The following is a 24,744-nucleotide window of genomic DNA, read 5'->3' on the forward strand; positions in this document are numbered from 1 at the left end:
TGTTATTAAATGGTGTTCAGGGATGACCAGACCGGGATGGAACTGAAAGGGAAAATTTTCAAAAACAAATCACATGACTCAGAAGACACTGTCCTCTAGTCAGGATAAATTCCCAGTGTTGGCCCTGCAGGAAGTGAACGCCCGAAAGGGTTCTGGTAAAAGTCAGATCTTTTTGACAGACTTCAAGTGACCACTCAAGTGTAGAAACTCATATAGGCTGATGGAATTCACAGTAAACCTCATGCATATTTGATGCCTTCCAGAGAAGGTTCAGGGGTCAGAAACAGTGAGCCCTACACCATCATCACACAAGTCTGCTGGAAACCGCAGCCCTGGTCAGAGATGGCTCCGAGTCAGTCTGGGAGAGTGGGCCAGTTCTCACGTTAGGTCCGGTTTGTTTAATGTTTGCATTTTGTCTGCATGTGTCCTTCCCATAGTCTGATACAGGTGGCTTGGTTGACCAAAATTCCAGAAAGCTAGAACCATCCAATCAGGGCGTTAGATTACACTTACCGACTTTAAAAGGTGTGCTTTTTCCCTTGAAGTTGTGTCAGTGCAGTTTATATATTGATTTTATAATGTATTTCAGCAGCTATGTCAAATGTACCTTAACTTTTTTTTGGTTAGCAATGGGATATAATGTATTAATTTATGATAGTTTTATTAACGAATTTAAAATCAGGCATTCTTCTGTACCTTGTATATATTATATGTTTCAGTATCTCACAAACACCAGTATGGTTCTACTCTTCCACAGCAAGTATGGAAAAAAAATCTGTAACGATTGACTTAATTATTTTTTTAGAAACCTTTTATTTACTAAATATAAATTTCATAGGTACAGCTTTCAGAATATAGTGGTTCTTCCCCCTTATCCACCCTCCCACCCCCACTCCTGTCCCACCTCCTACTCCCTCTGCCATCCCATTCTTCATTAAGATTCATTTTTTTTAAAGATTTATTTATTTTACTTGAAAGCCACAGTTATACAGAGAGAAGAGAGGCAGAGAGAGAGAGAGAGAAGGAAAGAGAGGTCCTCCATCTGCCGATTTACTTCCCAAATGGCCGCAACAGCTGGAGCTGAGCCGATCCGAAGCCAGGAGCCTCCTCTGGGTCCCCCATGTGGGTGCAGGGGCCCAAGGATTTAAGCCATCTTCCACTGCCTTCCCAGGCTATAGCAGAGAGCTGAATCAGAAGTGGAGCAGCTGGGACTCAAACCGGTGTCCAAATGGGATGCCGGCACCGCAGGCAGCGGCTTCACTTGCTACGCCACAGCGCCAGCCCCATTTAGATTCATTTTTAGGGGCTGGCGCTGTGGTGCAGTGGGTTAATGCCCTGGCCTGAAGCGCTGGCATCCCATATGGTCACTGGTTCAAGTCCCGGCTGCTCCACTTCCCATCCAGTACTCTGCTGTGGCCTGTGAAAGCAGTGGAAGATGGCCTAAGTCCTTGGACCCCCTGCACCCACGTGGGAGACCTGGAAGAAGCTCCTGGCTCCTGGCTTCAGATCAGTGCGACTCCAGCCATTGAGGCCAATTGGGGAGTGAACCATCAGAAGGGAGACCTCTCCCTCTCTCTCTCTCTCTCTCTCTCTCTCTCTCTGTGTGTGTAACTCTGACTTTCAAATAAATAAATAAATCTTTAAAAAAGGATTCATTTTTAATTCTCTTTACATACAGAAGATGAACTCTATACTAAGTATAGATTACAAGAGTTTGCACCTACACAAACACACACAGTATAAAGTACTGTTTGAAGATAAGTTTTACCATTAATTTTCATAGTACAACTCATTAAGGACAGAGCTCCTACGTGGGGAGCAAGTGCACAGTGACTCCTGTTCATTTGACAGTTGAGACTTTTTTTTTTTTTTTTTTTGACAGGCAGAGTGGATAGTGAGAGACAGAGAGAAAGGTCTTCCTTTGCCGTTGGTTCACCCTCCAATGGCTGCTGTGGCCAGCACATTGTGCTGATCCAAAGCCAGGAGCCAGGTGCTTCTCCTGGTCACCCATTTGGGTGCAGGGCCCAAGCACTTGGGCCATCCTTCACTTCACTCTCGGGCCACAGCAGAGAGCTGGCCTGGAAGAGGGGCAACTGGGACAGAATCCGGTGCCCTGACCGGGACTAGAACCCGGTGTGCCGGCGCCGCAAGGTGGAGGATTAGCCTAGTGAGCCACGGCGCCGGCCCAGTTGACACTCTTAATTATGATGTCAGTGATCACCTGAGGCTCTTGTCACCAGCTGCCAAGGCTATGGAAGCCTTTTGAGTCCACAAACTCTGTCAGTATCTAGACAGGGCCATAAGCAAAGGGGAAGTTCTCTCCTCCCTTCAGAGGAAGGTACTTCTTTTAGGTGCTCGCTGTCACAGATCAGGGAGAACATATGATATTTGTCCCTTTGGGACTGGCTTATTTCACTCAATATGATGTTTTCCAGATTCCTCCATTTTGTTGCAAATGACCAGATTTCATTTTTTTTTTACCACTGTGTAATATTCCATAGAGTACATATCCCATAATTTCTTTATCTGGTCTTCTGTTGATGGGCATTTCGGTTGATTCCAGGTCTTAGCTATTGTGAATTGAGCTGCAATAAACATGGAGGTGCAGACAGCTCTTTTATTTGCCGATTTCATTTCCCTTGGGTAAATTCCGAGGAGTGGTCTGGCTGGGTTATATGGTAGGACTATATTCAGATTTCTGAGGTATCTCCAAACTGTCTTCCATAATGGCTTCACCAGTTTGCATTCCCACCAACAGTGGATTAGGGTACTGTTTTTCCCCACATCCTCACCAGTATCTGTTTGTTGATTTCTGTATGAAAGTCATTCTCACTGGGGTGAGGTGAAACCGCATTGTGGTTTTGATTTGCATTTCCCTGATTGCTAGTGATTCTGAACATTTTTTCACGTGTCTGTTGGCCATTTGGATTTTCTCTTTTGAAAAATGTGTGTTTAACTCCTTGGCCCATCTCTTAAGTGGGTTGTTTGTTTTGTTGTTGTGGAGTTTGTTTATCTCTTTGTAGATTCTGGTTATTAATCCTTTATCAGTTGCATAGTTTGCAAATGATTTCTCCCATTCTGTTGGTTGCCCTTTCACTTTCCTGTTTCTTTTGCAGTAGAGAAACTTCTCAATTGATGTAATCCCAGTTGTTAATTTTGGATTTGGCTGCCTGTGCCTCTGAGGTCTTTTCTAAGAAATCTTTGCCTGTGCCAGTATCTTGCAGGGTTTCTCCAATGTTCTCTAGTAATTTGACGGTGTTGGGTTGTAGATTTAGGTCTTTAATCCATGTTGAGTGGATTTTTGTGTAAGGTGTAAGGTAGGGGTCTTGTTTCATACTTCTGCACATGGAAATCCAGTTTTCCCAGTACCATTTGTTGAATAGACTGTTCTTGCTCCAGGGATTGGTTTTAGCTCCTTGATCAAATATAAGTTGATTGTAAGTGTTTGGATTGATTTCTGGCATTTCTGTTCTGTTCTATCGGTCTATCCATCTGTTTTTATACCAGTACCAGGCTGTTTTCATTATAACTGCTCTGTAGTATGTCTTGAAATCTGGTATTGTGATGCCTCCAGCTTTGTTTTTGTTGTATAAGATTGCTGTAGGGGCTGATGCTGTGGAATAGCAGGTAAACCTGCCACCCACTGTGAGGGCATCCCATATGGGTGCCGGTTTGGGTCCTGTCTGCTCCACTTCTGATCCAGTTCTCTGCTGTGGCTTGAGAAAGCAGTAGAAGATGGCCCAATGCTTGGGCCCCTACACCTGCGTGGGAGGCTCGGAGGAGGCTCTTGGCTCCTGACTTTGGATTGTTGCAACTCTGGCCATTGCAGCCAATTGGGGATTGAACCAGCAGATGGAAGACCTCTCTCTCTCTCTCTCTGCCTCTTCTTTTTCTCTATGTGTAACTCTGGCTTTCAAATAAATAAATAAAATCTTAAAAAAAAAATAAAGAGATTTCTTTAGCTATTCGAGGTCTCCTAGCCTCCATATGAATTTCAGCATCATTTGTTCTAGATCTGAGAAGAATATCTTTGGTATTTTAATTGGTATCTCATTGAATATGCAAATTGCTTTTGGAAGAATAGACATTTTGATGATATTGATTCTTCCAATCCATAAACATGGAAGATTTTTCCATTTTTTGGTATCTTCTTCTATTTCCTTAATGTTTTATAATTCTCATCATAGAGATCATCATAGAGATCTTTGACATCCTTTGTTAAGTTTATTCCAAGGTATTTGATTTTTTTTTTTTTGTAGCTATTGTGAATGGGATTGATCTTAGAAGTTCTTTCTCAGCCATGGCATTGCCTGTGTATACAAAGGCTGTTAATTTTTACGTATTGATTTTATGTCCTGCTACTTTACCAGACTTTTCTGTGAGTTCCAGTAGTCTCAGTGGAGTTTTTTGAATCCCCTATATAAAGAATCATGTCATCTGCAGATAGCGATAGTTTAACTTCTCCTTCCCAATTTGTATCTCTTTGATTTCTTTTCTTGCCTAATGGCTCTGGCTAAAACTTCCAGGATTATATTGAATAGCAGTGGTGAGAGTGGGCATCCCTGTCTGGTACCAGATCTCAGTGGGAATGCTTCCAACTTTTCCCCATTCACTAGGATGTCTGCCATGGGTTTGTCATAAATTGCCTTGATTGTGTTGAGGGGTGTTCCTTCTATACCCAATTTGCTTAGAGTTTTCATCAATGGAAGGGTGTTGTATTTTTTCAAATGCTTTCTCTGCAACTATTGAGATAATCATGCATTTTGTTCAGCAGTTTGTTTATGTGGTGTATCACATTGATTGGTTTGCAAATGTTGAAACAACCCTTTATACCAGGGATAAATCTCCTCTGGTCTAGGTGGATGATCTTTCTGATGTGTTATTGGATTCGATTGGCTAGAATTTTGTTGAGGATTTTTGCATCTATGTTCTTCAGGGAATTTCTCTGTTTTGTCTTTTTCAGGTTTAGGAATTAAGGTGATGCTGCTTTCATAGAAATAATTTGGGAGAATTCCTTCCCTTCAGTTGTTTTGAATAACTTGAGAAGAATTGGAGTTAGTTCTTTAAATGTCTGGTAGAATTCAGCAGTGAATCCATCCAGTCCTGGGTTCTTCTTTGTTGGGAGGGCCTTAATTAATAATCCAATTTCTGTCTTGATTATGGGTCTGTTTAGGTTTTCTGTGTCTTCATGGCTCAATTTAGGTAGGTTATGTGTGTCCAGGAATCAATCCATTTCTTCTAGGTTTCCCAGGTTGTTGACATACAACTCTTTGTAGTAATTTCTGATGATTCTTTTATTTCTGTGGTGTCTGTTGTTATATTTCCTTTCTCATCTCTAATTTTTATTGATTTGGATCTTCTCTCTCCTTTGTTTGGTTAGTTGGGCCAACGGTGTGTCAATTTTGTTTATTTTTTCAAAACAGCTCTTCGTTTTGCTGATCTTTTGTATTTTTTGATTCAGTTTTGTTGATTTCTTCTCTAATTTTAATTATTTCTTTTCTCCTACAAGTTTTGGGTTTGGTTTGCTGTTGTTTTTCTAGATCCTTGAGATGCATTGATAGCTCATTTACTTGGTGCCTTTCCAATTTCTTGATGTAGGCACCAATTGCTATAAACTTTCCTCTTAACACTGCTGTTGCTGTATCCCATAAGTTTTGATATGTTGTGTTGTCATCTTCATTTGTTCCCAGAAATTATTTGATTTTTCTTTTGATATCTTGTATGAACCACTGTTCGTTCAGGAGCATGTTGTTCAGTCTCCATGTGTTTGCATATGCTCTAGGGATTCCTGAGTTGCTGATTTCCAGCTTCTCTCCATTGTGGTCTTAGAATATGCATGGTATGATTTCTATTTTTTTGAATTTGCTGAGACTTGCTTTATGACCTAGCATGTGGTCAGTCCTAGAGAAAGTTCTGTGCACTGCTGAGAATATGTGTTCTGCAACTGTAGGATGAAAGGTCTTGTAGATATCTGTTAGGTCCATTTGGTCTATAGTGTCAATTAAATCTGCTGTTTTCTTGTTGATTTTCTCTCTGGTTGATCTGTCCATTGTTGAAAGTGGAGTACTGAAGTCCCCCAGTACTATTGTATTGGAGTCTAAGTCTCCCATAAAGTCCCTTAACATTTCTTTTAAATAGCCAGCTGCTCTGTAATTAGGTGCATATATCTTTATAATGTTAATCTTCCTGTTTAATTGATCCCTTAATCATTATATAGTGCCATTCTTTGTCTCTTTTTAACAATTTTTATGTTGAAGTCTACTCTGTCTGATATTACTATGGCCACAGCAGCTCTTTTTTGGTTTCTGTTGGCATGGAATATCTTTCTCCATGCTTTCACTTTCAGCCTGCATGCATCTTTGTTGGTGAGATGTGTTTCTTGTAGGCAGCAAATAGATGGGTTTTATTTTTTAATCCATTCAGTCAGTCTGTTTTTCAACTGAGGAGTTGAGGCCATTTACATTCAGTGTTACTATTGATAAGTAATAACTTTGCCCTGCCATTTTCCCAAAAATATTCCTAGTTTTTACTTTGAACTTCCTTTGATCTTTTACTGAGAGATTTTATTCCATTACCTTCTTTTGTAGTGATGACCATGTTTCTGTGTTTCTGTGTACAACACATCCTTAAGCATCTTTTGTAGGGCTGGACAGGTAGTGACAAATTCTTTAAATTTCTGTTTGTTATGGAAGGTCTTTATTTCACTTTCGTTCACAAATGAGAGCTTTGCAGGGTATAATATTCTGGTATGACAGTTTTTTCTCTTAAGACTTGGACTATATCTCGCCATTCTCTCCTAGCCTGCAGGGTTTCTGATGAGAAGTCTGCTGTGAGTCTAGTTGGAGATCCTCTGAAAGTAATCTGGTGTTTTTCTCCTACACATTTTTAGAATCTTCTCTTTATGTTTCACTGTGGAGAGTTTGATTACAGTGTGTCATGGTGAGCATCTCTTCTGGTCTATTGAGAGTTCTGTGTGCTTCTTGTACTTGGATGTCCCTTTGTTTCTCCAAACCAGGGAAGTTTTCTGCTATTATTTTACAAAAAGGTCTTCTAATCCTTTCTCTCTACATGCCTTCAGGAACTCCTAGAACCTGTATGTTAGTTTTTTTGTTTGTTTGTTTTGTTTTTTACAATAGCCTATAGATTCCCAACAGTGTTTTTAGTTTTCTAATATACTCTGATTGTCTTTGGTTTGTATACTTTCCTGTGCTTTGTATTCTAAGTACGATATTCTTTCTTCTGCTTCACTGATTCTGTTTTTAAGGCTCTCCACTGCATTTGTTATTTGTTCTATTGAATTCTTCATTTCATTTTGATTCCTCCTTAAGATCTCAATTTCATGGGAGAAATTTTCTTTCAAGTCCTGCATGGATTTCAGTAGTTTGTACATTTGCTTTTGATTACTTCTATGTAATCTAATGATCAATTTTTTTGAATTCCGTTTCTTGTATTTCTGCTATCTCCTTGTCTTCACGTTCTGGTATCCAAGTGTCATGTTCTTTTGGGGGCATCATGTTGTCTTCCTTATTCTTGTTTCTTGGGTTGGTGCATTTGTTGTTTGGCATTTGTGGAGATACTCATTGGTTTCTTCTTCTTCTTCCTCCTCCTCCTCCTCCTCTTCCTCCTCCTCTTCCTCCTCTTCCTCCTCTTCTTCCTCTTCTTCTTCTTCTTCCTCCTCCTCCTCTTCCTCCTCTTCTTCCTCTTCTTCTTCCTCCTCTTCTTCCTCTTCCTCTTCCTCTTCTTCTTCCTCTTCTTCTTCTTCTCCTCCTTCTTCTCCTCCTCCTCCTCCTCCCCCTCCTCCTCCTTCTCCCCCTCCCCCTCCTCCTCCTCCCTCTCCCCCTCCTCCTCCTCCTCCTCCTCCTCCTGCTCTTCTTGTTGTACTGTGACTCTGTAGATAAGTGGAATGTCTGCTTTCAGTGAATCTCTAGAGGCTTGTAGTGGGTGTGGCCAGAGAGCTCTGTTCTGTTCTCCAGGGTTAGTGGCGTGCCAATGGTGACACACCCATGTTTGCATGGTAAATCTCTCTCTCTCTCTCTCTTTTTTTAAAATCAGAAGGGATGTTTATTCTGCTCAGCTGAGTTCCTCTCCTCAGTTGAGACCAGTGCCTGAGTGCTATCCCCAGTGGGTATAATATTTGTCTGCCCTGTCCCAAGGTCCACACCAAGGATCTGTGCAGTCCTCAGTGTAAGTTCAGATTCCCCAGCAATGTCTCTCACCAGGAACCAGGAACCCCCAAGCTTGTGGTGTCTCCCACTGAGACTGCTCAAAGTCCCAGCCACACCATGATTCTTTCCACACATCCTCAGTTCTTTCACAGTCCTGGTTCAGAAGCTTCACACAGTCCCGAGCTCCTAGCCCTCTGTTACTTCTCCCCACCAGAGTCAGGAGTTTGATTGCCAGGCACAGACACAAGCTGGCACAGCTGTTACTTATGTCCAAAATGGCGCCTGCTCTATTGGCTTGTTACAGAACACTGTTGTAAAGTGATCAGGGAGAGAGAAGCGCCTCCATCCCATCTTTTTTTTTTTTTCCTCCTCTAGTTTGGCTGGTACACTTTCCCCCACTGGGCTCCAAGCAGGGTTCCCTCTGGACTCTTCTGCTGCTTTTTCACCAGTGTCTTGGGCTGTTGCAGTCTGGTCTCACTTCACTGTCCAGCGCTGGTGTGTAGGCTCTTGGCTGCCGGAGTCCCAAGCCATGGGTGCGGTGTCCACACCCTCCGTGTAGGTCCACCATGTTCCTCTAATTTCGGTAGAGTTTCCTCTGCTGTTTTCTCCCTGACTCTTCCCTGAGACTGCACTATCTCCACTTTTTTTTTTTTTTTTTTGACAGAGTTAGACAGTGACAAAGAGAGAGAGACAGAGAGAAAGGTCTTCCTTTTTCCGTTGGTTCACCCCCCAAGTGGCTGCCGCCACAGCCGGTGTGTAGCAGGCAGCGTGCTGTGCTGATCGGAAACCAGGAGCCAGGTGCTTCTCCTGGTCTCCCATGGGGTGCAGGGCCCAAGCACTTGGGCCATCCTCCACTGCCCTCCCAGGCCACAGCAGAGAGCTGGACTCGAAGAGGAGCAACTGGGACAGAATCTGGTGCCCCAACCGGGACTAGAACCTGGGGTGCCGGCGCCACAGGCAGAGGATTAGCCTAGTGAGCTGCGGCGCCGGCTATCTCCACTTTTTTTAAACTGTCTTCGCCTGGGCTAGAGCAGTCAGCTCCCTCCCTACTCTGCCATCTTGGAACCACAATGACTTATTTCATAAAGTGCTTTGAGTAACTCACCCAGTGTTATATAACTAGCATTATATGTGGAAAATTCAGGTCTCAACCCCTTGTCAAAGATCCATAGGCATAAGCACTAAAATTTACCGCAAATTTAGGCATACTTTCCTCTTGGTCTTTTTTTTTTTTTTTAAGATTTTATTTATTTGACAGAGTTACAGACAGTGAGAGAGAGACAGAGAGAAAGGCCTTCCTTCCATTGGTTCACTCCCCAAATGGTTGCAACGGCCAGAGCTGAGCTAATCTGAAGCCAGGAGCCAGGAGCCAGGAGCTTCTTCCTAGTCTCCCATGCAGATGCAGGGGCCCAAGCACTTGGGCCATCCTCCACTGCCTTCCCGGGCCACAGCAGAGAGCTGGACTAGAAGAGGGGCAACTGGGACAGAATCCGGCTCCCCAACTGGGACTAGAACCCCGGGTGCCGGCACCGCAGGCAGAGGATTAGCCTATTGAGCCGCAGCGCCGGCCTCATTCATGTTTTTCTACATGTTCCCATCATCATACTTATTACTTGATAGTTGCCTAATTATCTTCAGTCTAGACAAGCTCATTGAGAGTTGCACAAGGCAAACACAAAATTGACACCAACTGTATGTTGATTGAATGAGAAATTAAAAGTATGCTGACAAATTAAGAAGAAACATGTTTAAAAAAGTAGGAGGGGGGGCTGACGCTGTGGCATAGTGGGTGAGGCTGCCGCCTGCAGTACCAGCATCCCATATGGGCGCCAGTTCAAATCCCAGCTGATCCATTTTCAATCCAGCTCTCTGCTATGGTTTAGGTAAGCAGTGTAGAAGATGGCCCAAGTCCTTGGGCCCTTGCACCCACATGGGAGACCCGGAAGAAACTCCTGGCTTCAGATCGGCTCAGCTCTGGCCATTGAAGCCAATGGGGAATAAACCAGCGATGGAAGACCTCTCTCTCACCCTCTCTCTCTCTCTGCCTCTCCTTCTTTCTCTATGTAACTCTGACTTGCAAGTAAAATAAATAAAATCTTTTTTTAAAAAAATGAAAAGAAGTAAGAAGTACAGAAAAGGTCAATAAACACAAAAACAGAAAGGCCATTAGATTTTATTACTAGGATGTCCTATATTTTTGTTGTGATTAGGATGGGGCTTGAAGCTAAGTTACAAGGAAAGAAGAAGTGAGCGAATAATAACCTCATTTGGGAATTCACATAAAATACATGGCAGAAGGGATGACAGCAGATGATGAGGACACGGAAGCATTCGCTGTGGGATGCTGCTGTAGGGAGGAGAAAGCTGGCTTGAGACTACAGAGGTGAGAGCGGCCAGCGTTGTGGTGCAGCAGGGTAAGCCACTGCCTGCAATGCTGGCCTCCCATGTAGGCGCCAGCTCAAGCCCTGGCTGCCCCCCTTCTGAGGTGGTTCCCCACTAATGCACCTGGGGAAGCCATGGAAGATAACCCAAGAGCTTGGGCCCTTGCACCCACTGTGAGACCCCTGTGGAGTTCCAAGCTCTCAGCTTTGGGCTGACCTAGCCCTGGCTGGTGCTTTGTAGCAAGGTTTGAAATCAGGAAGTGTGAACTCTCTTTTTTTTTTTTTTTTTTTTTAAGGATTCTTTTGGCTGTCCTGGTCCCTTGCAGCTCAATATGAATTTTAGAATCAACTTGTCATTTTTTACAGATGACTCAGATGGGATTCTAATAGGGATTATGTTGAATCTGTCAATCAATTTCAAGAGTATTGGTCTCTTAATATTAAGTATTACAATCAATGAACATGGGATAGTTTTCTGTTTCTTTAGGTGTTTTTTCATTTATTTTCACAATGTTTTATAGTTTTTAGGGGGTAAGTTTTGCACTTCTTTTATTATTAAATTTACTACTAAGTATTTTTTTCTTATTGGTACTATTGTAAATGTAATTGATTAATTTAATGTTTGATTGTTTGTTGTGAGTGGATAGAAATATTGTGGATTTTTGTATAATGATCTTGCATCCTGAAACCTTGCTGAATTCTTTGGCTTTTCTGTAGCACTTTGGTATTTGGTATTTCATGTGTATATGATTATCTGTATAATCGTGTCATCTGTAAGTAGGGAGCGTTTTACTACTGCTGCTGCAGTCCGCATGTCTGTTATTTTGTTCGTGCCTAGTTGCTCTGGCTAGACATTCCAGCACAGTGTTGAACAGAGGCAGTGAGAGCAGACATTCTTGTTTTTTCCTGATCTTGGAGGTTTCATGTTTTTTTTTTAAGTTGAAGAAGGTTTCCTTCCAGTCCCAGTTTAAAAAGAGTTTCTTAATCATGCAAGAGAATTAGATTTTGTTAGTTGCTTTTTCTTTGTCTATTAATATGATCATATAGTTTTCATTTTTATTCTACTGATGTGGTATGTCAGTTTTTAAGTGTTAAACCACCCTTATATTCTTGAGATAAATCTTATATGTTCATGGAATATAATTCTTTCTTGAACTCCTGGATTTGGTTTGCTGGAATTTTTTTGGGAGGACGTTTATATCCATTTTTTTAAAAGAAACATATTGTCATTTTCTTTTCATGTACTTTTTTTCTAATTTTAGTATTAGAGTAATTCTGGCCATCCAGTAAAAGTTGGGAAGTGTTTCATTCCTCTTCTGTTTTTTATTTTTTTGAAAGAGTTATAAAAAATGACTATTATTCTTTTTTTAAATGTTTGGTAGCATTAAGCAATAAGGCCATCTGGGCCTGGGCTTTTCTTTGGAAGCACATTTTTGATTATTCAGTTTCTTTATTTGTTATAATACCTATCCAGACTATTTCCTCTTGAGTAAGTATTTATAGTTTGTATCTTTCTAAGTATATATCCTTTTCATTTAAATAATCTAATTTATTGACATGTAATTTTTCACAGTATTCCTGTAATCTTTTTTGTTTATGTAAGGTCAGAAACAAATTAATTTCTGATTCTAGTAGTTTGAGTTTTCTCTCTTTTTTTGGTCAGTCAAGCTAGTAATTGTGCTAAGTTTTCAGAGAGCTAGCTTTTGGTTTTATTGACTTTCTTTATTGTTCTTCTGTATTTAATTGAGTTCTTTTATAATCTTTATTATTCTTTCCTCCTACTTGCTTTAGGATCCAGTGTCTTAAGATTGTGTTATTAACTTGCAGTCTTTCTTACTTAAAATAATATGCAGTTACAACTATAAAATTACCTGTATGCGCTACTTTAACTGCCTCCTTTAAGTTATGTTGTATAGTGTCTCCACTTTTATTTACCTCCAAGTATTTTCTAATTTCCTTTTTTATTTCTTTGAATCATTTTTTCTTTTTAAAGATTTATTTATTTATTTGAAAGTCAGAGTTACACACACAGAGAGAGAAGGAGAGGCAGAAAGAGATAGAGAGAAGGGTCTTCCATCTGCTAGTTCCCTCCCCAGCTGGCTGCAACGTCTGGAGCTGCGCCAACCTGAACCTGGGAGCTAGGAGCTTCTTCCAGGTCTCCCACGCAGGTGCAGGAGCCCAAGGACTTGGGCCATCTTCTACTGCTTTCCCAGGCCATAGCAGAGAGCTGGATCAGAAGTGGAGCAGCCAGGACGTGAACCGGTGCCCATATGGGATGCCAGCACTGCAGGCAGTGGCTTTACCCGCTATACCACAGCCCTGGCCCCTGAATCATTTTTTCAAAATTTTTATTCATTTATTTTAAAGGCAGAGTTAGGGAAGGAGAGGTAGAGATACGGAGCAGGATCTTCCATCTGCTGGTTCACTCCCCAAATGGCCGCAATGTGCAGGGCTTTGCCAGGTGGAAGCCAGGAGCCAGAATCTCCATCTGGTTCTCCCACGTGCATGGCAGAGGTCCAAGCACTGGGCCGTCTTCTGCTGTCTTCCCAGGCACATTAGCAGGGAGCTGGGTCAGAAACTGAGCAACTGCAACTTGAACTGGCACTCATCCAAGCTGTCGGATACTGCACCACAACGCTCACCCCAAATTAATTTCTTTCTTTCTTTCTTTCTTTCTTTCTTTCTTTCTTTCTTTCTTTCTTTCTTTCTTTCTTTCTTTCTTTCTTTCTTTTTTTTTTTTTTAAGGTTAGCAAAGGAGTAAGATTTATCAGCAAAGTGAAAGTATAAAGTCAGAGGGGGTGTAGGTATGCTCTAGAGTAAGTTGCAGCCTATGAGGTGGTTCAGGGACATCATCTGTATGTGGTCTGGAGCCATAGGGGGTGGTGTTTCAGGCAGACTTTTCCAGAAATTTGGTGTCTGCCCATTTTCTGACCTTTTTAGGAAGTCAAGGCAGTGTCATGGTGTCAGGTGCATGATGGGAGTGGTAGTGTCAGCCACAGCAGTTGCGATGCAATAGGCTATGGGTCCCCACAGGGACACAGCAGCCTTGCCGGATATTTTCAGGGGGTGCTGGTTCTGGGTGGCAGCTTTGCTACAATAGCCATTTCAGATTGCAGGCCATGGGAGGGGTTTTCAGAGGCAGCCCTGAGAAGGATGTGGTGACATATTTCCTCTGCCCTGTCTAACCCCTGACTGTCCTTATCCGTAACATCTTTCCCCTCCAAAGATTTTTCTCCAGTAATCTTTAAGGGAGGCCAAAGGAGGAAGAAGGTCCATCTTCTGTAATTTCTTCTTCTTCTTCTTTTTTTTTTTTTTTCTGTGACTTCCTCATGCTGTGCCAGAACATCATCCCTGCCTAGCCAACGAATGAAAATCCCCTGCTAACTGGTCCAGAGGTTCCATTGGAGGAGCTGGGGGTTTCTCTCCAGCCATTGGTCATGGCTGGAATCCCTACGTGACCACCATCTCGCCACGGAACTGCTGTATTCTAGAGGTGACGAATTGAAGAAGCATGTCTAACAGACGTGTACTGAACAAGACTGCAGGCAGTAGGGGTGGTAACAGGTGTACAAACCAGATAAGGCTGGAAGGGCGTCCTTTGCTGCTCGCAGCATGGAGTTGGCTGTTGTCTCCTCTTGACCGGAGCAGTGTAGTCATTTAGCTTGGTCATTTTAAATATCTAATTCTACTGTCCCTGAGTTGCTAATGTAGCTGCAGCAGGTTTTGTTGACTATAGCGTATCACATATTTCACCTGGTTCAGCTAGCAAATAATCGGGGGCAAACCTGTTGTGCAGAACCATACCTGTCACATCTTATTTTTCATTCTTTTTTTTTTTAAGATTTATTTTATTTATTTGAAAGAGTTACAGAGAGAGGTAGAGACAGAGAGAGAGGTCTTCCATCCACTGGTTCACTCCCCAGATGGCCGCAACAGCCAGGGCTGCGCCAGTCCGAAGCCAGGAGCTTCTTCTAGGTCTCCCATATGGGTGCAGGCGCCCAAGGATGTGGCTCTTCTTCCACTGCTTTCCCAGGCCACAGCAGAGAGCTGGATTGGAAGAGGGGCAGCTGGGACTAGAACCGGTGCCCATATGGGGATGCTGGCACTGCAGGCCAGGGCTTTAACCCTCTATGCCGCAGCGCTGGCCCCTCACTTTGTATTCTTAAATCAAGTCATTGTCCCAGAATTGTTATTGAAAAGATCATTCTTTCCCACTATTCTGCCAGCTTGAAAACATTTTTCTTCTTCTGATATCATTCTGAGTCCTCTGTTTTTATTGGTCCACTTATCTCTGTCTCAGTATCATACTTCCTTAATTACTATAGCTTTATAATAGATTTGCATATGTAGTGATTCTAGCAAGTTCTGACAACTTATTGTTGTTCTTCAAGAGTGTCTTGACTCTATCTCAAAATGAATTATAAAACAAACTTGTCGAATCCAAACACACAGACGAACCTGTTGGGGTTTTAATTGGGTTGAATTGAAACCATAAATGAATTTTGGGATAATTGACATCTTTTTTGGGTGGGGGATAATTGACTTCTTTACATTGAGTTTTTTTTTTTTTTAAGATTTATTTATTTGAAAGGCAGAGTTACACAGAGAAAGGAGAGGCAGAGAGAGAGAGAGGTCTTCCATCCACTGGTTCACTCCTCAATTGGCCACAACGACCGGAGCTGCACTGATCCAAAGCCAGGAGCCAGGAGCCAGGAGCTTCTTCTGGGTCTCCCATGTGGGTGCAGGGGCCCAAGGACTTGGACCATCTTCCACTGCTTTCCCAGGCCATAGCAGAGAGCTGGATGGGAAGAGGAGCAGCCGGGACTAGAACTGGCGCGCATATAGGATGCTGGTGCTTCACGCCAGGGCTTTAACCCGCTGTACCACAGCACTGACCCCCCTATTTTTAATTTTTTAAAGATTTTATTTATTTATTTATTTATTTGAGAGACATAGTGTTAGACAGAGAGAGGGAGAGGCATAGAGAATGATCTTCCACCTCTTGGTTCACTCCGCAAATGGCTGCAATGGTTGGAGCTAGGCCAATGCAAAGCCAGGAGTCAGGAGCTTCTGGGTCTCGCATGTGAGTGCAGCGGCCCAAGCACTTGGGTCATCTTCTGATTTCTCGGGGAATTAGCTGTGGAGCTGGCTCAGAGGTGAAGCAGCCAGGTCTCCAACTGGCGCCCACAGGCGGAGGCTTAGCCCATTGCGCCACAGTGCCTGCCCAATAAATCTTTTAAACATCATTATGATTGATACTTTAGTTCTTTATTCTAATAAGCCTGTTGATTCTGTTTTCTCTGTTGCCAGAGTCTACTTTTACAGAATGTGCAGCCCTTCTCTTCATTCTGCCTTGTTGATTAGATCAGTTGAAGGGCCGCAGGAGCTTGTTTATTTTTTTGAAGTGTTTCTCGCACGATAGATCTCATTAATCAGATTTTTCCATGCAGATAATACTGCATTTACTGAGCGATGAAGGACTCTGTCAAGGCCATTCACTGCTTACTGATTTTATGCTTGTTAAGTTCTTGCCGACCTCTGCTAGGTCATCCACTTACTGCCTTCAGGTCTGGATCCTCCCATCCAGTGTGTGGTTTCTCAGCCCTCATGTGTACTGCCCAGCACAAAGTGCGCTGAGACACTGAGGTTGCCTCTCGGTCTGGCTGTTGTGAACGTTGCTCAGTGAGCTGGGGAGGGCGGATGTCTGCGAATCCGGGCTTCCCTGCCTCCTAGCGAGGCTGCTGGGTCAGTGGCAGTTCTGCTTTCAACTTTTTGAGGAAACTCCAAGCTGTTTTCCATATGGCTATGCTAATTAACATCCACATCAGCAGTGCAGAGTCCCTTTTCTGCATACAGTTGCCAGTGCTTGTTATAGGTGCCTTTTGATAGTTGCCGTTCTAACCAGTGTGAGATGATACCTCCTTGTGGCTTTAACTTGAATTTCCTTGATATTGAGCATTTTTTCATATACCTGTTAATCATTAGTGTGTCTTCTTTTGAGAAATCTTAACTCTAATAATTGATCTGTAAATTCCTTTGGATTTTAAATAGAGGCAGTCATAGCACCATTTTATTTCTTCCTTTCCAGTTCTTCGAATTTTATCCCTTCTCTTGTCTTACTGCACTACCTAGCTCATCTGAAACAGTGTTGCAAATTTAGAAAATCCTTTTGTGTTTTTTATTTCAAAGAAAGAGCTTTTGCTATTTTATCATTGAATGTAGTATTTAATATAGATGTGGAAAGGTACCCTCTAGCAGATGAAGGAAATTTTCTTTTAGTATTGGTTTGCTAAACAGCTTTATAATGATCAGATGTTGAATTATAACAACATCCTGCATTCCACATTGATTGGGATGATCGTATAATTTCTCCCTTATGCATCATAACAAATCACACTGAAATACATTCTACTGGTAAATCAGCCTTCCACTAGAGAAACCAGGTTGTGGACAATCACAATTGTCATGAAGCGTCATGAAGATCAAATGGAATAGCATGTTAAATTCCCTGTAAGGTTTAAAGCATTCTGTAAATATGTGATACAAATTGGAGTTTCATAAGCATTTCCTTCTTAAATTTCAGGCAGAACTCAGAAGCTTGATGGACAACGCTTCTTCATCCTTCGAATTTGCCAAAGAACTCATCAGGCACAATCTGGTGAATAAGCTTCCTATCTTTTTTTTTTTTTTTTTGTAAAGATTTATTTATTTATTTGAAAGTCAGAGTTACACAGAGAGAGAAGGAGAGGCAGAGAGAGAGAGAGAGGTCTTCCATCCCCTGGTTCACTCCACAGTTGGCTGTATTGGCTGGAGCTGCGCTGATCTGAAGCCAGAGCCAGGAGCTTCTTCCGGGTCTTCCCACGCTAGTGCAGGGGCCCAAGGTTTTGGGCCATCTTCTACTGCTTTCCCAGGCCATGGTAGAGAGCTGGATCAGAAGTGGAGCAGCCGGGACTCGAACCAGTGCCCATATGGGATGCAGGCACTGCAGACAGCAGGTTTACCGCTACGCCACAGTGCCAGCCCCAAGCTTCCTGTTTTGACTAACTGTACTCCTACTCTTGTTTTGGTACATCACGGCAGCTGGAAAGAAGTATTACTTCACTCCAAGCGGACATCTTATTTCTATGGAGAAGAGCAAAGAGTTTAACGTATCAGTATCTTTCCTCAAGGAAAGCCTGACTGGGAGGAAAGGAATGTGTATCCCATTTGGGGAGAAGGGCAAGGCAGTGTAGATACAGGTGTTGAGTGTTTTGGGAAAGACAGAAGAACACATCCTGATGGATTAGAACAACCAGGGGAGATTTTCTGTTCTTTGAGGAACGGCTAAGATACAGAGGTTTCAGTTCTAGTCAGGGGCGTCGCACTAGGACAAGGATTGTATGTGGGAAAGGTTGTGAGCAGTGTGGTCTTACGGGAACCGTGAGTCTGCACTGGGAAATACTGCAAAGTTAGGTTGGAGAGGACTTAGCCTGAAGACTGGATTATGAGGGACATCGCTTCTTAAAAAGTCTAAGCTCAGATTCTGTGATTTTTATTGACCACTTTGAACACACTCAAGAACACTTGGCACGTTTTCTAGTATTGCTGAGTCTCCGATTCCTCGTCTGAAAATGTGATCGTAACCACACCTGTTCCTTCTGATTTCTCCTGGTACCCAGGCTGAAAAACACAGCTGTTGTAGACTTTCTCCATCACTAAAATCGAATGCTTCTTTCTTGACCCTGTCTTATGTTTGTAATCCGTCCTTCCCTCCCTCGTGTCTCCATCACAGGGTTTTAGTTGGATAGTTTTCTGTTAAGTGCTCCTGTCTATAATCTCTTCTGTTCTTGTGTACTTTATATTTAAATCAGCTTACTTTTTGGGAGGAAGTATCCATTAGAGAGAGTAGTCTGGAATCTAATCTGGAGAGAGATCAGGATTTGAGTATGGAGTTAGGAGTTAGGAGTCTTGACAATTAAATATAGGGGATTTTCAGTTGCTGGAATCCTAATAGTTAACTATGGAAGAAAGAGTTAGAAACAAAAAATTTGATTCCAAAAGGACATCTGGGGATGGGCATTTGATGCAGTGGCTAAAATGCCATCTAGGAACCTACATCCCATACTGGACTCGCTAGGCATGAGCCCAGGCCCCACTTCCCGTCCTGGCTTCCTGCTAGTTTGCATTCCGGGAGGCAGTGCTTGATGGCTCAAGTGTTGTAAGTCCCTACCACCTTCATGGGAGACCCAGATTGAGTCACTGGCTCCCGACTCCAGCCCTGCCCTGGCTATTGCAGGCATCTGGGGAGTGAACTTATGGGTGGCAGATCTCTGTCTCTTTCTGCTTTGTAATTTTTTAAAAAGTGCATCTGCACCTAAGGGACTAGAAGAGAGAGAATCTCAAATGACAAGAAAGGGCAGACCGGGTGCACCTAGACATTGTGACATCACATACAACTGCGCGTTGTAATCATCTGGCAGTCTTCTGAAACTAACGATGATGTATGGACCCCACCCCAGGTACTATCTAATAGTGGTTTAGGGCCCAGCTGTCAATAGTTTTAATAGCCTCCCAGGTGAATGTAAAATACAGCCACAGTAAAGAGCCACTGTATGTCTATATGACTGGAAAGGACATGGATGATAAAGAGAGATTATCCTTGGAGAGTGAGATTAAAGCAATGGAAATATGGAAATTTTTCATTTGTAATCTTGTAGTTAAGGCTTTTTTTTCCCAGTGAACATGAATTATGAATTACTTTTTTTTTTTTTTAATTTTTGACAGGCAGAGTGGACAGTGAGAGAGAGACAGAGAGAAAGGTCTTCCTTTGCCGTTGGTTCACCCTCTAATGGCCGCCACGGCCAGCGTGCTGCGGCCGGCGCACCACGCTGATCCGAAGGCAGGAGCCAGGTGCTTCTCCTGGTCTCCCATGGGGTGCAGGGCCCAAGCACTTGGGCCATCCTCCACTTCACTCCCGGGCCATAGCAGAGAGCTGGCCTGGAAGAGGGGCAACCGGGACAGAATCCGGTGCCCCGACTGGGACTAGAACCCGGTGTGCCAGCGCCGCAAGGCAGAGGATTAGCCTGTTGAGCCACGGTGCCGGCCTGAATTACTTTTTTTTAAAAAGATTTATTTATTTACTTGAAAGAGTTACACAGAGAGAGAAGGAGTGGCAGAGAGAGAGAGAGAGGTCTTCCATCTGCTGGTTCACTCCCCAATTGGCTGCAATGACAGGAGCTGTGCCAATCTGAAGTCAGGAGCCAGGAGCTTCTTCTGGGTCTCCCACACAGGTTCAGGGGCCCTAGGACTTGGGCCATCCTTCACTGCTTTCCTAGACACAGTAACAGGGAGCTGGATTGGAAGCAGAGCAGCTGGGACTCAAACCAGTGCTCCTGGCAGATGTTGGCATTGCAAGCAGCAGCTTAACCTGCTGCACCACAGTGCTGCCCTGTGCTTATAATTTAGATAATATCTTTACTTCAACGAGACCAAGTTCCTAGGTACATGGAGAGCTTTTCAAACACTGAATGCCAACTCATTCAGTGACAGTCCCGAGGGCCTGAGAGCACACAGTAAGTACAAAGTTCCTCAAAGTAACTGTGGAGCTCATACTGTGGTGGGTGTGAGATATGAACAGACATGTGTGATGAGATGCAGTGACAAGAGCTATGGCTAAAAATAAACGGTACAGGGCAGAGAGTGCTAGTACGGGAAGGTTTCAGACAGGGTGAAAGGAAGATACGTAAGGGTCAAGCTGAGGGGAGATCAGAGCTTTGTTAGGCGATCATAAATTCACCAGCAGTGCAAGTTGTCAACACAGTAGCTGATTCCAGGGCTGATTTCGTTTTGGATATCGTGAACTCGGTGGTCGGTGGCAGCCCCTCTAACATGTCCTTCAGGAAGTGTAGCCACGCTTACTGCCATGGTAACCCAGTTTCTCTGCTGCTAGGTTGTGTTCCGAGGAGGTGAAGGGGCTTTGCAGGTCCTACCTCCCCTGGTTGATGTGATTCCCGAAGCGAGGCTAAATTTAGTGATTTATTACCTTCGTCAAGGTAAGAAAAATTTGTCTTGGTCTTAGTTATAATGAGATATTTCAGAATGTTTAATTTCCAGTTGGACTACTGTTTTAACTTTTTAAATTCACAATGCTTCCCAGAATTTTTGCCACAGATTCGTAGGACAAAAAGGAATGTATGGTGCATTTTCATCATGCCTCTCTCTTCACTCTCTCCTGCTACTGCTTCCTGCCCTCTTCTCCTGTGCTGTTCCTTCATTCCTCTCACTGATCTGTCTGGGGCTCTCTTCCTTCTGGTTTGATTTCTCCCTCCCCTTCTCCTGTAGTTTTCTTTTTGTAGTTTCCTCTGTGTATAACACAGATCCACATTTTCTTACCTTGTTTCATTGTTAACTTTTTTATTTGCTCTGATTAGCTGCCATTTTCTTTGTACTCTGGGCATTTATGAGAAGTGCTATGTTGCAAAGAAATTGTGATAGTTATTACGCCTTATATTCCTAAACTAGTCTTTTAAAAAATATATTTATTTTATTTATTTGGAAGACAGAGTTACAGAGAGAGGTAGAGCCAGAGAGAGAGAAAGGTCTTCCATCAGCTGGTTCACTCCCCAAATCACTGCATTGGCCAGAGCTGAGCTGAGCTGAAGCCAGGAGCCAAGAGCTTCTTCCCGGTCTCCCACCTGGATGCAGGGACCCAAGGACATGGGCCATCCTCCACTGCTCTCCCAGGCACATTAGCAGGGAGCTGGATCAGAAGTGGGCAGCCAAGACTACAAACCAGCACTGTGTGGGATGCTGGTGCCATGGCGCTGGCCCTTAAAGTAGTCTGCTAACAGTTAAGAGTTCAGAGTAGCAGCTGCCATACGTTGATGGTAGCATTTTGTCATAGATTTCAGACTAGCAGCCTGGGCCTTTTCAGACACACAGTAAATCAACCAGGTAGCATTTTCCTCATCAAGGTGCATGTGTTTATTAAAATAAGAATATGGGCCGGCGCCGTGGCTTAACAGGCTAATCCTCTGCCTTGCGGCACCAGTACACCGGGTTCTAGTCCCGGTTGGGGCGCCGGATTCTATCCCAGTTGCCCCTCTTCCAGGCCAGCTCTCTGCTGTGGCCCGGGAAGGCAGTGGAGGAGGCCCAAGTCCTTGGGCCCTGCACCCGCATGAGAGACCAAGAGAAGCACCTGGCTCCTGGCTTCAGATCAGCGAGATGCGCTGGCCGCAACGGCCATTGGAGGGTGAACCAACGGCAAAAAGGAAGACCTTTCTCTCTGTCTCTCTCTCTCACTATCCAGTCTGCCTGTAAAAAAAAAAAAAGAATATGAACTTGCAGTCTTCTCTATTCTATATAGAAGCATAAAATAGACTTTTGAGCAAGAGTTAAAGAAATAGCATGTTTATTTTACACATTAGTTTTATAATGAAAAATTCTAAACACAAGCAAAAAGTAGAATTTAATGAATACCCAAATACTCATTCCAGGCTTAACAGTTTTTAAGATATTGCCAGCATTTTTTATCTGTCACACCACTTTTCGTTCTTGAAATGCTTTGAAAGCAAATTTCAGTCTTTGTCATTTCCCTCATATACTAAAAAAAAATCTGGTTAAAACATGGTCATTTAAAAAAAAAAAAAAAAAACCCTGGTCATTTTCCTTATTTAATTGGCATATAGCACCCAGTTCATATTCTTAGTTTAAAGATTTTTTAGATATTTGGTGGCTTGATATTATTTTCCTAAGGATATTTGGTTATCTTTAGAATACCTGCTCAACTCAGAACTTGATGGAGAGCTAGAAAACAAATGAAGCAGATCATATTTCTCATGAATATTTGAATACTAAAGGAGTTCTCAGAAACTAAGAAGAGTTTTCTAGAATACAAACTAGTATGACTACTTACTTCTCTCTTATATTTCAGATGACGTACAAGAAGCTTATAACTTAATTAGGGATCTGGAACCTACTACTCCTCAGGTAATTGAGAATCTTTTCGTCATTAAAGAAAAGCTGATTTTTTTCATTAAAATATTGTATTGACAATAATTATACATATATATGGGGTACAGTATGAGATTTATTTTTTTCCCTTCTACTATTAGGAGCACTTAAAAACTTTATTTTAAGATTTAGAGCCGGCACCATGGCTCAACAGGTTAATCCTCTGCCTAGCAGCGCCGGCACACCGGGTTCTAGTCCCGGTCGGGGCGCCAGATTCTGTCCCGGTTGCCCCTCTTCCAGGCCAGCTCTCTGCTGTGGCCCGGGAGTGCAGTGGAGGATGGCCCAAGTGCTTGGGCCCTGCACCCCATGGGAGACCAGGAGAAGCACCTGGCTCCTACCTTCGGATCAGCGTGGTGCGCCAGCCTCAGTGCGCCAGCTGTGGCAGCCATTGGAGGGTGAATCAACAGCAAAGGAAGACCTTTCTCTCTGTCTGTCTCTCTCTCACTGTCCACTCTGCCTGTCAAAAAAATTTAAAAAAAGAAAAAAAAAAGCTTTAACAATATTAGGATGTAGCAGGTTAGGCTGCTTCTTGCAGCACTGGCATCCCATATAGTCACCAGTTCGAGTCCTGGCTGCTCCACTTCCAATCTGTCTCCCTGCTAATGTGCTGGGAAAGCAGTGGGAGATGGCCCTAGTACTGGAGCCACTATATTCATGTGGAAGACACAAAAGCAGCTCCTGGCTCCTGGCTTCAGTCTGGCCCTCTCCAGATACTGCAACCATTTGGGGAGTGAGCCAACAGATGGAAGCTGTCTTTCTCTCTCTGTTTCTCCCCCCTTCTCTGTAATTTGCCTTTCAAATAAAATAAATAAATCTTATAAAAATATTTAACAATTTTTTACCATTTTGCCATATTCACTTCATATATGGATATTATATACATATACGTATACACTTTTTTTTCTTGAAAACAGGAACATTAATATCACATAATGTGGAATTTATTACAGTGATCATAAAATGAGGAAAGAAAGGTATATCGTCATGTAGTTGGTATAATTCAGAATAGACACCATGTATAACTACCTAGATACCAAATAATATGACATACACACAATTTTTATGCTATTTCGCTCTCTATATATTAACTTCTACATATGAGAAAAAACGTGTGATATTTGTCTTTCTGTGTCTGACTTATTTTGTTTAGCATAATGATTTCTGATTCCATCCATTTTGTTGCAAATGTCAGGATTTCATTCTTTTTTACGTTAGCAATATTCTGTCATATAGATAAATATGTTGTTCTTGTATTGTCTGGTTTTGGATTTAAGGTAATACTGGCCTCATAGAATGAGTTTGGGAAGGTTTCCTTCCTTTCAATTGTTTGGAATAGTTTGAAAAAAATTAGTCTCAATTCTTCCTTGAAAGTTTGGTAGAAGCTCCCTGCTATAGCCTGGAAAAGCAGTAGAAGATGGCCCACGGCGCTGTGCTGCAGCAGGTCAACGCCCTGGCCTGAAGCACCGGCATCCCATATGGGTGCTGATTCTAGTCCTGGCTGCTCCTCTTCTGATCCAGCTCTCTACTGTCCACTCTGCCTGTCAAAAAAAAAAACTTTTTTTTTTTGTCTGATATAACCTTGGCTACTCCTACTTGATTTTTAAATCCTTTCACTTTCAGTCTGTGTATGTCTTTATTGGTGAAGTGTGTTTCTTGAGGCAGCATATAGTTGGGTCTTGTTTTTTATCTGTTCAGATAGTCTGTATCTTTTTTTTAGTTAATATTGGACATAGTTTCCTTTTTTTTAAAGATTTGTTTATTTACTTGAAAGAGTTACAGAGTCAGAGGCAGAGAGAAAAAGAGAGGTCTTCCATCTGATGAGAATGGAAGGTTCACTCCTCAAATGGCTGCAACGGCTGGAGCTGGGCCAGTCTGGAGCCAGGAGCCAGGAGCTTCTTTCAGGTCTCCCACACAGGTGCGGGGGCCATCTTCTACTGCTTTTCCAGGCCATAGCAGAGAGCTGGATCGGAAGTGGAGTAGGCAGAACTCAAACTGCCACCCATATGGGATGCTGGCAGTGCAGGCGGTGGCTTTACTCTCTACACCACAGCAGGGGCCCCTAGTCTGTATTTTTTAATTACAGACTTTAGTCTATTTATACTCAAGGTTATTATTTATAACTAATGACCCTGCCAGTTTTCCACAAAAATTCTTATTGTATCTTTTAATATCCTTTGTTCTTTTACTAGTGGGTTTCCTATATTCTT

General features: G+C 42.8%; 1 protein-coding gene across 3 annotated transcripts in view; it reads left to right on the top strand.

The window, feature by feature from the left end:
* Window positions 1–24,744, top strand: part of IFT56 (intraflagellar transport 56) — a 96,827-nt gene that overhangs the window by 36,628 nt on the left and 35,455 nt on the right. For all 3 annotated transcript variants that reach the window (XM_062205579.1, XM_062206485.1, XM_062206864.1), the window contains 3 exons: window positions 17,130–17,204; window positions 20,475–20,577; window positions 22,458–22,513. In XM_062205579.1, coding sequence (XP_062061563.1) covers window positions 17,130–17,204; window positions 20,475–20,577; window positions 22,458–22,513 — 234 coding nt within the window. The remainder of the gene's footprint in view (window positions 1–17,129; window positions 17,205–20,474; window positions 20,578–22,457; window positions 22,514–24,744) is intronic.

Source organism: Lepus europaeus, chromosome 1, assembly GCF_033115175.1.
Source record: "Lepus europaeus isolate LE1 chromosome 1, mLepTim1.pri, whole genome shotgun sequence".
NCBI classification, from domain to species: Eukaryota; Metazoa; Chordata; class Mammalia; order Lagomorpha; family Leporidae; genus Lepus; species Lepus europaeus.